Source organism: Pteropus medius, unplaced genomic scaffold (genome assembly GCF_902729225.1).
Source record: "Pteropus medius unplaced genomic scaffold, Ma_sr-lr_union100, whole genome shotgun sequence".
Classification (NCBI taxonomy): Eukaryota; Metazoa; Chordata; class Mammalia; order Chiroptera; family Pteropodidae; genus Pteropus; species Pteropus medius.
In genome coordinates this window covers 5714435-5731025 of record NW_024351543.1, presented here as the reverse complement: position 1 = coordinate 5731025, position 16591 = coordinate 5714435, and the positions used below count along the sequence as shown (strand labels likewise).

General features: G+C 37.8%; 1 protein-coding gene across 6 annotated transcripts in view; it reads left to right on the top strand.

Moving 5' to 3' along the window:
* The window catches only part of GPR156 (G protein-coupled receptor 156), an 80508-nt gene that overhangs the window by 21750 nt on the left and 42167 nt on the right, over nucleotides 1-16591 (top strand). For 4 of the 6 annotated variants that reach the window (XM_039843106.1, XM_039843109.1, XM_039843107.1 and 1 more), the window contains 2 exons: nucleotides 5243-5703; nucleotides 5897-6033. In XM_039843106.1, the coding sequence (XP_039699040.1) occupies nucleotides 5608-5703; nucleotides 5897-6033 (233 nt within the window). In that variant the 5' untranslated portion in view covers nucleotides 5243-5607. Of the gene's footprint in view, nucleotides 1-2319; nucleotides 2792-5242; nucleotides 5704-5896; nucleotides 6034-14422; nucleotides 14721-16591 lie in introns of those variants that run through there. The other 2 variants (XM_039843108.1, XM_039843111.1) reach the window with 2 other exon arrangements.

Below are 16591 nucleotides of genomic sequence, written 5' to 3'. Positions count from 1 at the left end.
CATCTCAGATTTTATTTTACCTATGATTTTTAGTAATTTCATTAGGATGTGCCTTGGAGTATATATATGTTTATTCTTCTTTGGGTTGGTTGAGCTTCTTGAATCTGTAGGGTTTATACTTTTCATCAAATATAAATTTTTTTTTGTCATTTCTTTCGAATATTTTTCCTATTCCGTTCTCTCTCAGAACTCTAGTTACATCTGTGTTAGGCCACTTGCTATTGTTTCATGAGTCATTGAGGCTATATCCACTTTTATCAATAATTTTTCTCTCTATGCTTTATTTTGGATAATTTCTATTGCTTTGTGTTTAAGTTAACCAATATTTTATTTTTATGGTGTCTAATCTAGTGTATCTTTAATTTCAGAATTATATTTTATCTCTAGAATTCTATTTGGGTCTTTTTTATATTGTTCATTTTTCTCCTCATTTTATTCATGTTGTATTTTATATCTTTGAGCATATTTTTAATAGTTGTTTTAAGGTCCTTGTGTGCTAGTTATATCATCTATGTTATTTCTCTTAATTTTTATTGATTTTTTAAAAAAATGTATAGTTATAGATTATATTTTTGCTTCTTTGCATGCCTGGTAATTTTTTGTTAGATGATAGACATTCCTGATTTTATGTTATTGAGTGCTGGATCTTGCTGTAGGTCTTTAAAGAGCATTGGGTTGTGTTCTGGAAAACAGTTCCATTTTTTGTGGATTAGTCTGGTTCTTTGGAGGCTTTCTTTTAAGCGTTATTAGGGCAGTCCGGACTAGCTTCTACTCTAGGGTTAATTTAGTTCCCCAACTAAGATATGACATTTTATCCAATGTTCTATATATTATGAGGTCTCTCCACTCTGGCTGGTGGGAACACAAAGTATAAATGCTCCTCAACTCATGGTGGAGTTATGTCCTGATAAACCCATTGTAATTTGAAAATACTATTAAGTCAAAATCTTGATGTTTCATCTCAAGAGTAATTGCCTTTCTTTTCTTTTTCTCACCAGAAGCAAGAGACACAAATGGGCATTTTATACACATGATGGGATTGAAAAACACAAAACACAATATCAAAAAAAAAACCACTGACAACACAGTGCACTGTATTGTTTTTTACCCTTGTGATCACGTGGCTGACTGGGCCCTGTGGCTCCCTGCCGCTGCCCAGAATCACCTCATGTCACTGGCCTGAGAAAAGATCAAAATTCAAAATGCAAAGTACGGTTTTTACTGAATGCCTATCACTTTCGTACCACTGTAATGTCAAAAAATTGTAAGTCAAACCATTGTAAGTCAGGGACCATCTGTATCCTCAGCCCTGTGTAAGCTCCAGGAATTGTCCAGCTACTGCCTACCAGTGGTTATTTCTTCCACTTCAAGTAGTTTCCTCTCACTCATGCCTAGATCGGTATTCAGAAAAAGACTCAGAGGATCCCTTGCAGATTTCTAAAGCACTCTCTCTGTCCGTATTTACCTCTTCATTACTCTACCTCAAAAATTCTACCTTCCTTGATAGCCTCAAACTTCAGTCTATTCTCTTTACTTCAGCAAGACTTCTAGGCTACGTTTGGGTTTCCCTTCTTGTACTGTGGCCTGGAAACTGCATCCAGGCAGTATCTTGGGGTCAATTATAGTCATTGGAAAAATATTTATTTATATTCTATTTTATATATATCAGTCAATTGTAGGGTTTACCTCATTTGTTTTCCACAGTCCTATTTGTTGTCCAATGTCTGAAAAAAGTAGTTTCATATATTTTGTCTGATTTTCAAACTGTTTACAGCAGGAAGACAATTCCTATGGCCGTTCATTCTTCATGAACAGAAGCCAACGTTTTACCAGCTGTAGAACAACTTTTTAAAAGACAGTAGTTGTAGGACTAGTATTTCAAAATGGCCAGAAATAATGTATAGGAGGATAAGGAAGATTTTGTGAAAAGATATGGTGCTGTTGAGAGTTGTGAACCTGTAAAAGACCATCTTGCACTTCGGAACAGTATGGCTGATGCAGTGTCTGCTTTCTTGATCCTATTCACTGGACAGGATTCTGTAATCTTTGTCAAATAAATTGTAAGCCCTCCCATGCATGGTCTTGGGTCTGCTACTGTCTGTGACAGTTTACCTCTAGAGACTTCGTGTGTGTGTGAGGGGTGCTCTTGGAGGAGCAGGCCTTTGTCTTTGTGCCCTGGATTTTTTATCTGTGTTGTGGTCAGATACCTCATCATTGCCCTCTCGGACATGCTACTCCCCACCCACTTTCCCACTTAACATTTTTTGAAATCATTCATCTCTCTCCTCTCAGTGACTAAGCCATTCTCTGTTTCACCAGCTCCTCATGTGTGAATCGCTGTGCATGTGTGCTAATGCCGGAGTTGAATGCCTGCCCCGTGGGGGAGCCAGGTATCATGGTACATAAAGTTCTTACACTGGATTACCATGGACTGAAGGGGGGCCTCGCATGCAAAGTTCCATGCCAGTGAGTTCAGTCTGTCCTAGCGGACTTTGGGAATATATTCAGAAATTTATCCCCCAAGGGATTCATGTTCAGATGGACCAACCCCATCATGCTCACAGAATCTCCCAAAGATGATTTAGGCTTATGATTGTCAGCCTGTCGTTGAACCAAAATTTATGTGCTCTATGCTTCAAAAGGCAGAAACTCAAAACGTCAGAGTTTGGAGTAAGGAAAGGTTTATTGATCCAGGAGGTGCCAACCAAGAAGATAGGAGACCTAATGATACCTCAAATCCATCTTGCTTGCTGGACTCAGATAAGAGTTTATAAGGGATTAGGGGTTACAGGTATGTGGAGGTGCTGGTGGGACAAGTTTTAATTGGAGGACCTTGGAACTTGGCCATTTATGGCAAAGGGACGTCAACACCAGGTCTTCCTAAAAACAGACCCTTGGCTTCTGAAAGAGTTCGGGTGTTCAAGTTCCAGTTATGTGGTTCTGTGGCGGGGCGGAAAGCGAGGCTTCAGTTCTGGTGCAGCCAGAGGTCAGAGTTCTCTCCTCTGAGCATGCTCTGGCTGCATGACTTGCTGTCTTGGTCTGTTGTTTCTGAGAAGCAACTCAGTATCTTTAAAACAGGATAGGACCATTTTAAGCTGGTTCTGCAGTTACAAGCCCTTCTAGGATCCACAGTGTTGATCAGGGTGTCTCAACCTTAGCATTATTGACATTTAGGGGCCAGATAATTCTATATTGTTTGGACCATCCTGTGAATTTTAGAATATTTAGCAGCATCCTTGGCCTCTACCTACTAGATGTCAGTAGCACCCTCTTCTCAGTTTTGACAACCAAGTGTCTCCAAAAATTGCCAAATGTCCTCTGGAGGTACAAAATCACGCCAGTTGGGAACTACTGGTATAGATGCACTAGTGTGTGCCACGTTCCAGAGAACCCATAGAAGCAAAACACTAGAAACTAAATGTGAATAAACCCACAAAGCCACTTGGTGTCTTCTTGGGAGAGGTCAGTCCAGAGTATCTGCCCCATGTAGGGTATATACTAAGAGGACATTGACCTTGGAATATACAGTCCTGGATTCAGCTCTTGCCTCTGCAGATTTGGAGCAATGTTCTCCACTTTTCTGTTCTTAATTTTCTTTATTTGAAAATGAGGAGTTGGTGGTATTTACCTCACTGTTGTAGTGGGAACAAAATGAGGATATAAACACACACACACACACACACACACACACACACACTGATGTGTACTTCGATATGATTTAAAGATACACAAACATGGACTTGATAATAGTTCAAATGTATGTGTACTTATTTGCCAGTATGATTAAAAGGAAAATACAGGAAAAATATACCTTCCAATCCATCATGTAGTATAGGCCTCCCTGTGGCTTACAGTATTACTCTATGCTAGAGGGCACAATAGGGGGTGTCTAACTTTAAATGAAAGGAAAAGAAAAGGGGGGAGTCTTTTCAACAATTTCAACTAAATTAGGATGCAAATAGTTACGTTTTTATATTTTCTTCTTAATTTTGCGTTCAGTAATCTGACTAGACCGCGCAAGAATGTAAATGTCTTGACAGAAGATAGTGGCTCTTAGTTCTCTCGGGATTTCATTGTAATGAACCTGGTAAATAATTCAGGACCATGTGAGAGGCCAATGAATGGGCAGCACCTGGTGCTATATTGTTCATGCCTAAGCACACAGAATTCAAAGATGGCATTCTACACCTGTCACTGTTGTTCTGGCTTCAACGCAAGTCCTATGATCCGTGACTATTGAAATAATAATTGATATTTTTTTTCCTCTTCACTTTTTTCCTCCACAATAAAAGAAAGCTGTGTTAAGCTATTTCAAAAACACAAAGCAGAAGTGCCATCCTCTTCTAAATTCCCACTGGTAAAATTTCAAAACTATTTTCTCTTTTACGGGATAGATTGCTTTAAAGAATTAGGCACATGTCTACCTTTTGTGCTGAAGCTCATTGGAGCCCTCCTGCATTTCTACTTTTGTTCTGCAAAGTAGAGCTTCTTTTTAGATCACAGTATTTATACTGCAAGAGTCTTCTGAGAGAAATAACGCCATCCTCTGGCTACTCCTCACTCTTTTGGCGTTCCTAGAGTCCTCAGTTTCTCTCCCTATTACCTGAGTAGCCTATCCCACTTCCAGTAGTCTTACAGTTTAAAAACAAGCAAATAAAAAACTCTTGCCTAAGGGCTTGGCATATCCTTCTGTGACCCCAGCTGACTAGGCATAGAAAGTTCCTCCACTTCCTGAGACAACAAGAGCTGGAGTGACCAGCAGACATTGCGTGCAGTCAGCATGGGGCACCTGAGCCCACCACCACCCAGGATCAGACAGAGCTTAAGCCATGAGTTGCATGGAAAGGTCTTGCAAAGGCAGGGGATTTCCCAATTGAGAAAAAAGAAAGATATGTCTCATATGTCTAAAGTTTTTACAGTGCTGGGCCATAAAAAGGATATGAAGAGAGATTGTAGAGCTTTATAGCTATAAATTGTCAGATGTGCTTTGTCTTTGTTTTTAAAGTATGCTTATTAAAGAGGTTTAAAATATATTTATTTAAATATATATTCTATTTTAAACCTTTGTTACATATAATAAAGTATATAACTATGTATAATAAAAATATAACTGTAATTAAAATCTATAAAATATTTTAAACCTCTGATAAATCATTTACACATATCTATATATGCATGTTTGTATTATGTTTTGTGTGTGTGGTCACACATACACACACACACACACACCATTTGTTAACAGGTTTAATTGCTTTCCTTTCCTTCGGGACCCGTGTGAGAGTACTTGGAGCAGTGACTGCCATCTGGTGGCAAGCCAGAATCATCACTAATGGTTACTAAGATGTCCACTCCTGCCTCATGGTATGCACTGGCAACAGAGGACCAGGAGAGCCTAAAGGGTGACTGATGAAGGAGCTTAGTGAAATAACACTTCGCTTCCACCTGAATGGGTTGTTCATCCCAGATTCTGAGCCAGAAGCCAGCTCCAAAATGGCACCTCTGAAGAAAAGATTCGAGTTGCTCTTGTGCTTTAGTCGAAGATCTGCTGGTTACCTCCCAGCGGTAACCAAGACTGAATAAGTGCACACCAAGAGGGCACGTGATGACATGGAGCCTGAAATAAACTGCTCCGAATTATGTGACAGTTTTCCTGGCCAGGAGCTGGATCGGAGACCTATTCACGATCTCTGCAAGACAACAATTGTAAGTAAGCAGCCATGGGGTGTCAGGGCTGCTCAGATATACATGTTGTTGGTAGAGATGAGGGGATAAAGGCAGGAGGAAGAAATGCTCATGCAGGACACATATTGCTGGGCTTTGGTAATGATGGGGCAGTTTATGTTTGGTCTATAGAAGGGCCTTCATTCCTAATAGCTTCTCTTTGTTCTGTTCTCAGACCTCTTCCCACCAGAGCAGTAAGACTATTTCTTCATTATCTCCTGTCCTCTTGGGTATTGTTTGGACTTTTCTCAGCTGTGGACTTCTTCTGATAGTCTTCTTTCTTGGCTTCACAATTCGCTGCAGAAAGAACAGGTAAGCAGCCCCATACGTGGTTTCTCATCTTGCACAACCTGAATCATGAAACCCAGAGTGTTAGTATCATTTTGGCACCATGAGCTGCTAGGCAGTATTAGCAGAGCTTGTTTCCTGCTGTGGCATTAAGCCTTATTAGAAGTTCCCCGCAAAATGGTCCTGGCCTTGCAGTACCGTTCCCTTTTGAGAAGAAGAAAGATCTAGCCTAGTGTTGTGCTAACTACTACAAGAATCCCCAAAAGAGAGTGAAGAGTCTGTCCTCATAAAGGAAGGTATAGTCCTTCTAAGAAGATGAAATATTTGTATTAAACACAGAGAGCATGTAGGGAAATATTCCAAAGCAACAGTAAAGTTTATGGCAGCACAGTTGGAACCAGTCTGGATCGGCTAACATTTCTGCAAAAATAATGAAACCCTACTACCTGTCCGTTCTGCTAGATAATTATGACTGGTTGGAAAGTTACTGGCCCATCAGGGTAAGTATCTGTGGGCTCCCAGTGTTGGCAAACATAAAATAAAATGGTAACTTTTTCCCGAAGGGTCTTGCCTTCTCTGCTATTCGATCCTTCCCTCAGGGACCACCCCATCTTTTCCACTCCAAAACTGTATCTTCATCCTGCCCCAGCTGTCCCAAGCTGCCTGTTGAGAAGCCCGGCTCCTGCCCTATCTCCCTGGCCCACAGCTATGTTTCTGGATGGAGCCCACGTCAGATTACAGAAACTTCCTCAGAGAGGCCAAACTCACCTGGCTCCATCCAGCCTTTTACTTTGTGGTGATCAAGTGTGTTGTGTTCCATTACCTGAGTTTGGCACTTGGATTTGTCTAGCAGGCATTTTGGGGTGCCACTGGCCATTCAAGTTACGGAAGAAATGGAATCATTAAGCAGCAGTAACTCGATCTTCTGAATCAGCCTCCATGTGGCAGTGATACTTGGCATTCTGTCCTAAGTACACCCTGGAAGCTGCTCCAGCCACTTTTCATTCTGTCCCTCAAATGCACTAAGCCTACTTCTACCTCAAGGCCTTTGACTTACTGTCCTCTCTACCATTCCCACTGCCTGTCTTCTCCAGATCTTCCCATGACTAGTTCCTTCTCATTGTATAGGTCTTGGCTCAAATGTCACCTCTTTAGAGAAGCCTCCCTAATCATCTTATCTAATGTAGCCTCTCTACCCAATAGCCTCCCAACCCCCACATCTCATTCCATATCCCATTGCTGTTTTATTTTCTTCAAAGCAAATATAACTCTCTGATGTTACCTTATTTAGTGATTTATCTTTTTATTGTCTGTATCCTCCACCAGAATGTAAAGACTATGAACACAGGGACCTTGTCTATCATGCTCACCACTGTCTCCAACATTTAGAACAGACTCTAGAACATAATAGGTGCTTAGTAAATATGTTTTCTGTGATCCTGGGAGGAAGGAGATTTTAATCTCAATGGTGGATACTGCCAAGGAAATGACTAGGAAAATAACACATTTCAAGGTTAGGGAACTCTGGAGTATAGCCTTTTCAGCTGCAACACATTTCTATAATGCAATTAATATCTGATTGGCAAATAAGAAAATGGCACCATTGGTTCATATGTAATATTTTCCCAGAAAATCAGTGCTTTAAAGAACTCAAAGGCAAGCTTTTTTAGTTAAAGAAGTAAGCCTTAAGCTAAGAATAATATGGCGCTGCTTTCCCTAAAAACAAGTAGTGGCTGGTTTAATGGCTTCAAGAACTGATGGCCTTCCTACAACATGAAGCTCTCTGGTGAAGCTGTAGGAATAGATGAAGAAGCAGAGAGGACATTTCTCTTGTGCTTAAAAACAATTGATGGTTGAAGAAAGCACAGATTCAGAGCAGATTTTGATGATAATGTTATTTGGTGGAGATGAATACCCTTGAGGACCTGCATCTTGCAGATTTAGGCTGCAAAAATCAGCTATGATACTGGTACAAATGGTAGCGGACGTTTACGGAATGCTAGTATTTTAATTGGTATAATTATTATTTTTATTCTGCTTACAAAGTTAAATATGTTGCGAGTGTTATGGCTCCATACTATTTTTTCTGTAACATTATTTTTCTACACAATTTTGTTGAATGCAAGGTTTTTTTAAAGCATTTATATATCCTGTTAAAATAGGAAGACTTGTAAACAGTGTTATAGTAGAAACAACTATATTTGCTGCCTGTCTTGCTTGCAGTGGGAGCTTGACCTGGCATGAAGAATAAAATATTAAGGGGGAATGTGAATAAAAACACATTTTCAATTAAGTAGCTTATGAGGTCAGACAAGGAAAGATAAGATAGCCCAGTTTTAAAAGTGCTTTCTTAAATAATAAAATTTGTTCAAAGGTGCAGCATCACAATTAGATGCTTCTTTTCATTCCAGTTCTGATGTCTCTAAATTTTTAATTGCGTATGTGTGTACATATACTCACACATGCATGTGCCATAGGAAAGAAAAAAATATTTTTATAAAATAAAATAACATAATATTCGAATCTAGTTGCAGATATTGCATTTTTGATAAAATTTTTAAATGTCTACAAGAGAAAATCAGTAAAGATATAGAAGACTTGAATAACACTATCATCTAACTTGATCTAATTGACATTTTTATAGTTCTATGCCCAACACCGTAGAATGCACATTCTTTTCAAGTATACATGGAACATTTACCAAGATAGATCATATTCTGGGGTATAGGAAAGTCTCATTAAATTTAAGTCATACAGAGTATGTTCTCTGACTACAGTGGAATTAAATTAGAAATCCATAACAGAAAGATCTCTGGAAAATCTAGAAATATTTGGAAACTAAATAGAACATTTTAAAATAACTCATGGTCAAGGAAAATATCAAAGGGAAAGTATAAAGCATTTTCAATTGAGTAAAAATGAAAATGTGACATGTCAAAATTTGTTGGATGCCATTAAAGCAGTACTTGGTGGTGGAGGAGGGGATTATAGCACTAAACTCCATATTACAAACTTTCCTTTACAAAACAAAATAAAAAAGAGCAAACGAGTCCCCAGAGTAAGCAGAAGAAAGGAAATAATAAAATTTAGAGTAAAATAGAAAATCAAAAACAACAGGGAAAAACAGTGAAACCAAAGCTCTTTATGAAGATTAATAAAATTGACCAACCTCCAGCTCAAATGATCAAGAGAAAAGATATAATTACCCAAATACAGAAGGGAGAGGTGACATCACCTAGGATTCTACAGTTATTAGAAAGATAATAAGGTAATATTAAGAACAACTCTGTAGGCAGTCTCTAAGATGTTCTTCAATGATTCCTATTTCCTGATAGTTATGCATTTGTGAAATCGCCTCTCCCTGAGTATGGGTTGGACTTACTGACTTGCTTATAGATGAGATGTCACTTTTGTGACAAGGTTACAAAAAGACTATGGCTTTCATTTTGGATCTGTCTCACTCTTTCACTCATTCACTTTGAGGGAAGCTGCCTGCCATGTTATGAGCTGCCCTTTGGAGAGGCCCACATTGCAAGGAACTGATGTTTCCAGCTGGCAGCCAGCAAGGAGGACCTGAGGTTTACTAACAGCCACATCAGTGAGCTTGAAAATAAATCTTCTGAGGTGTTAACAGCAATGTAAATAAGCTTGGAAGCAGATCCCCCTCCCCTACAGCCCAGCCTTGGAGGACTGCAGCCAAGGCTGACCCACTGACTGCATTCTTGCAAGAGACTCTAAGCCATAGGCACCCAGCTAATCTGTGCCTGCATTGTTGCAGTTTTACTCAAACTCTTCTAAAACACTGAAAATAATGGAGCATTTTCTAACTCATTCTATGTGGACAGTATTACCCTGATATCAAAATCTAACAACAACAAAAAAATCTCTTGTAAGTTAATATCCCTCATGAACATAGATCCAAAATTCCAAACAAAATTTTAACAAATTTAATACAATCAAATATCTAAAGGATAATGCATCATGACAATGCATCATGACAAGGCAAGGTATATTCCAGGAATGCAATGATTTTTAACATCTAAAAATCAATAGAAATAATTCACCATATTTACCAACTTAAAAATATATATATCATCTTAATAGAGAAAAAATATTTGACAAGATTAAAATATCCATTTCTGATAAAGTTTCAACAAACTAGGAACAGAACTACCTCAACCTAACAAAGTACATCCATGAAAAACCTGTAGCTAACATAGTTTGAATGGCAAAAGACTGATTGCTTTTCCATTAAGAACAGAAAGATAAGATGTCTGCTCTCATTACTTTTATTCAACATTGGAGATTTTAGCCAGTGCAATAAAATAAGAAAGACAAGTAGAAGGCAACTAGTTTAGAAAGGAAAAACTAATACGGCTTTACCCTCAGATGACCTGATCATTTATGTAGAAAGCTCAATGTAATCGATTTCTTTTTAAACCACTAGAACTAATAAATGAGTTTAGCAAGGTTGCAGGATGCAAGATCAATGTACAAAACTCACTGTATTTCTAAATACTAAAAACAGACAATTGAAAGTGGAATTAAAAACAATACTATTTACAATATCAAAAATATGAAATATTTAGGGATAAATCAAACAATGTAAAATATTTGTACACTGAAAACTACAAAACATTGCTGAGCTAACAAACTGAAATACCTATATGATGAAAACTATAAAACATTGCTGAGAGAAATTAAACAAATTATAAATAAATGGAGAGATACTGTGTTCATGAGTTGGATGACTCAATATTGTTAATTCTCCCCTAATTGATGTATAGACTAAGCCTAATCACAGTCACAATCCCAGTTGGCATTTTTAAAAATAAATTGACAAGCGATTTTTAAAATTATATGGAAATATGAAGGACCTAGAATAGCCAAAACAACTTTAAAAAGGAATAAATCTGGAGGACTAGGACCACCTGATTTTAAGACTTACTACAAATCTGTAATAATGAAGACAGTTTGGTATTGGGTAGCAATAGACATGTGTATTAACAAAACATAGTAGAAGACAGAAATAAACCTACATATATATGGGAACTGCTTTTCAACAAAGGTGCACAGGTCATTCAGCAGAAAAGGGACAGTAGTTTTTCTCAACAAATGGTGCTGGCACAATTGGATATCCATATTAAAAAATGAGCTTTGATCTATATCTTGCACCATATTCACAAATTAACTCAAAATGGATCATAAATCTAACTGTAAAATCTAAAACTAAAATTTCTCAAAGAAAACATAGAGAAAAATTTTGTGACTTTGGAATAAGCAAAGATTTCTTAGATACAACTAAAAGCATGAACTATAAAAGAAAACATTGGACTTAAAAACATCTTATCTTCTAAAGAGAATCTTAAGAACATAAAAAAAAATAAAGCCTGGAAGAAAATGTTTGCAAATCATGTATCTGATAAAGAACTTATATCCAGAATTTATAAAGAACACTAAGAACTCACCAATAAGAAAACAAAGAGTAAGTAAAAATGAGAAAGATTTGAACAGTTTACCAAAGAATATATATGGATGGCAGATAAGCATATGAAAAGAGGTTGAACACCATCAGTTACTAGGGAGATGCAAATTAAAACCAATTAAATACCACTATACACCTATTAAAATCGCTAAAATTTAAAAAGACTGATGAAATTAAGTGTTGGCATACACTGCTGGTAGGAATGTAATATGTACAACCACTTTGGAAAATAGTCTGGCTATTTCTTTAAAAATTCAGCCTACACCTACCATATGATCTAGCCATCCTGCTCTTAGGTTTTTATTCAAAGAAAATAAAACGATGTGTCTGTATAAAGACTTGTACACCAATGTTCATAACAGCCTTAATTTAATAGCCCTAAAACTGGAAATAGTACAAATATCCATCAGCAAGTGAATGGATAAACAAGCTGTGGTATATCCATATAATAGACTACTTACTACTCATCATTAAAAAGAATGAATTATTAATACTTGGAACAACATAGATGAATCTCAAAATAATTATCTGAGTGAAAGAAGTCAGGCCAAAAAAAAAAAAAGATTATATACTATATAATTCCAATTACACAAAATTCTAGAAAATTAAGCAAGTCTATTGTTAACTAATCTGTAGTGACAGAAATCAGATCAGTGATTGTCTGCAGGTAAGTGAGGATGAAACAGAGGGACAGGAAGGAGGGATTACAAAGGGGACACATGGAAACTTTTAGGGGTGATGGATATGTTCATTACCTTGAATGTGGTATTTCACAAGTGTATACATTTATCAAAACTTATCAAATCATTACTTTAAATATGTACACTTTATTGTATGTCAGTTATACTCAATAAAGCTATTTGGAAATGTAGTCTACAGACGTTCTTATTTTTCTGAGAAGGTTCCTATGACGGAAGAAAGTCCACCACATCTGATATTTTTTTTCCAAAAGGCCCTGCTAGGTGACCCAAAACCCATCTGATAACTTTGCTAGATATTAATGTTGGCTGTGAATGAATGCATTCTTTTTTCCTGGATTCTTTATGCAGTTTAATAAGGATCATAATAACTTAATTCTTGGAACAAAGCAGATATTTTAGGCCAAAAACGTAGCCTTCCTGGTGTCTCCTCTGAAATGCATAAAATAAGGGCAACGTCAGAAGCTCTGCATGTAGTTAAACTTGTTCAATTAAAGGACGGTCTTTTATTCTGAGAGCTTACTATCGCTTGTGATAATGATTGTAGATAGGAGTTATTATTTACATATTGTTATTCCTTAGAATTGAAAGTGGCATTCCCATAATAATCCCCAGTATCTGGGATTTTACTGTCTGGGGAATCCAGAAGTTTGTGTAGTAAGAATTGTGTGAGGTATGAGCTTTTGCTTTCCTTGCACATTAACAGGTTAACCTATTACTGTTTTATGGATACTAGAAGAGACATAAGACTCTTGGGCCTGAGACAAAGTAGTTCACTACCAATGGCAAAAGCAGTAGTCAGAGCTTCATGTTGGGTTCGTGCTGGCTCCCATGCCCCCAAGTCTCATGAGGATAATGCGGGGCCCGTGATAGATGATGTTTGCACATACAGTAGGCCGCCATTAAAGAAGAGGATCTTGAGCCTTGGGAATTCATCACTTTTATAGTTAGTTGTAAAAAGTTTGTTTTTTGTTTGGGGGGAGATATTACCTCATCCTTCAAGGTTGCTCACTGTAGACACAACCCTGAGAAATGGTCTGAGTAAAGAGCATTCAGGGCCTTGCCTCTTGGTGTTCCAGCAAGAATGCTCAGAGCTGCTCAGGGTATATGGCAGATTGCCTCTTCCAGCACTCAGAACTGTGTGCAGAGGCACTTGCCATCTCTGCCTGCACCCTGGAGCTGGAGTGGCAGCTGGAAACTCAGATGCTGGTAAAAAGCTGAAATGTATTCATCCCTGTAGCCTCTTTCCTCTACCACAACTTCCTTCCTGGACAGGTCCTCATGCAGGCCTTCTGGCAGCGACCAGCAGAGTTGAGTTACTTAATTCATGTACCCTGCTCTCTTCTCTTTACCTTCACAAAATCCAACACACTGTATGAGTCATGGTTCTCAAGCATGTTATCAAACTCTTCTAAGAATCTCTCTGATTCCCCAGGTTTCACATTATTTTCCATCAAATAGGCTTCAAGATCTCCATACTTTTGGGAAGGATTAGACTTGTCCTCATCTTTTCTTTGTCCTTTATTTCCTGAAAACCTTATATTATCACCCGAGTGAGGCTGATCAATATCAATAGTAAATGTTTACTGTGCTAAACACCTATTATGTTCAGGAGACTGTGTAAAATTTGATTTAAGGGTCCCTGAGAGCTTTAAATGCATCACCTGCATGGAAAAACATGAGCAAATCTAAAAAGTACATTCTGTTTTTTAAAAATAGCTTTTCAAAAAATAATGCCTTACTGCAAGAATAGGCTCTGAGCTCCTTTCATCATTTAAAAAATTTTTATTTCATATTAGTTTCAGGTGTACAGCATAATGGTTAGACATTTATATAATTTATAAAGTGATTCTCCCGATTACTCTAGCACCCATCTGGCACTACAAAGAGCCATTACAATAATATTGACTATATTCCCTATGCTGTACTCTACATCCCTATGGCTGTTTTGTAGCTACTAATTTGTCCTTCTTCATCCCTTCATCTTTTTCACTCAGCCCTCCAACCCCCTTCCCCTCTGGCAATCACCAGTTTGTTCTCTGTATCTGTGAATCTGTTTTCATTTAGTTTGTTCATTTTTTTTGTTCCTTAGACTCCACATATAAAAGAAATCATGTGGTATTTATCTTTCTCTGTCTGACTTACTTAGCATAATAACTTCTAGGTCCATCCATGTCATTGCAAATGGTAAGATTTCATTTTTGTGCCCCTTTTATATTGATTTTTTCAGGTCTGTCCTCTTTGTGGTTTGAGTAATTATTGCTGAAAGGAAGATGACTGCTGAGAAATGAAAGCAGTACTGATCTTATTGACTACAAGAAAGTTTGCACTCGTATTGTGCCCTACAAGGATTTCTGAGATCTTCTCTATAAATTTTGGTTTGCTAGTTATTGCCAAGAAGGAAGAAGGGGAGCTAGTCAGACTTAGAATAAATACCACCCATATAGCTCAATTTTGGGATAGTGTTTTAGGGCCAAGGACTGCATGGGGCAGAGGAGCCAGAGCAGAAGCCTTATCCAAAACGAAAGGTAAGGTTCACAGCTGGGAAAAAAAAATTGTACCAGTTATCATTTCCAAAAGATTGAGCATAGAACGAAAAGTAGGTGGTATATCATCAGGTCAGAAGCCATTGGCATATAGGTATGGTACCAGAAAAAAAGGGGAAAAACAAGAATGAGGTGAAAACATCTAGGATTGTGATCAGAGATGAGGTCTTTCTTGGATACTGGCTGTGGGATGGAATACGGGTGAGTCAGTGAATGTTAATGAGGCAGGATCAAGGTTAATGCATAGGAGTAGTTTCTACACAGTTCTCTGATTCTATTTGTTTATCCTACAATCAGACCTGAATCGGTATCACCCCTGGATGTAGTGGACACACCGTCCTTTGTGCACCCGTTGTTATAGACAGACACGTCATTGCCCCATTACAGTTTACTGGATTGGGGTGGGAGTGGGGAGGTGGCTCTGTCTCCCTTATGAGATAATGAGCTCTTTGAGTTTAGGACCACATCTTATTCATCTTTGTATTTCCATTGTGCCTGAACCATACTCCATGTTTCCTGAATGAACAAATTAAATGACCTAGAATATAGACTATGATGATAAAGGTAAGTTTATAAGAGATGGATATTTTCATTCTTTAACTTTAATACAGTATCAACTCTGCATGAAACTGCCGTGGGGGCGGAGGTAAGCAGTTGCTTCCCATTGTTCTATCTCCCCCTTAATGGTCCCTCTAGGAGCCCAAGGAGTGACATCCAGAGTGTCAGATTCTCAGTCCTCCTGGTGACCCTTCATTCTAAGCTACCTTTTCAGTTTTGTCATTCCATTTAAATCTGTCTGTTCTTGATACCCTTTTGATCAAAAAAGTACAGAGTTCTGTACTTTTAAAAGGCCTCATAATTACAAATTATGAGATTCTTACAAATGTATCTATTATTTTTAACAAATATTTATTTTTAAATTAGTCAGCAATATATCAGATGCTGTTCTAGGTGTTGGAATTACATCAAAGAACAAAGTAGGCAAAAAACATCCCTCCCCATATGGACCTTGCTTTCCTAGAAGGGTGGACAGGCAATAAATTTAAAAAGTTGCCAAATATGTGGAATGTTAGTGATAAGTGCGAAAAAGAAAGGTAAAACAGGAAAAGCGAATGGGGAATATCAGGGTGGTAGCTGCTATTTTAGAGTTTGGCCAGGGAAAGCCTCGCTGACAAAGTAACATTTAAGTATAGGCTTGAAAGGCATAAGACCATTCCAGGCAGAGGGAACAGAATAAGCAAAGCCCTGAACATACTTAGTGTTCAAGGAAAAGCAAGTAGCCAGTGTGGCTGGAGCAGAGCCAATGAGGCAGAGAGTAAGAGCAGATGAGGTCAGGAAGGTAATGGGGGCCAGATCATGTAGGGTCTTATAGGTCAATGTAATAATTTTGGTATTTACTCCAAGTGTCACAGAGAGCTATTGTAGAGTTTGGAACTGAGAAGTGATATGACCTGCCTTACATTTAACAGGAACACTGGCTGCTTTATTAAAAATAGACCTTTAACATTTAAGAGGTACCTACAGCACTCCCTTAAAGTCATGCTCCATTGGGTGCCTTAGTTCAAGAACAGAAATGGCTAAAGTAGAATTTAAGACTATTTAACCAGCCCTAAAACTTGAATAGGCCAACTGCCTGTGACAAATTCATATATCTTCTACTGGTTGTTTCTCTAATTGAACCCTGACTAATACAGTAGGAAAAGATATGCAGTATCTCTACATAGAAAATCATAAAACATTTTTGAGAGAAGTTAAAGAAGTTCTAAATAAATGATGTATTATAGATTAGAAGACTCAATATTTTAAAGATATAATTTCTCCCCAGATTGGTATATGGATTCATTATAATTGCA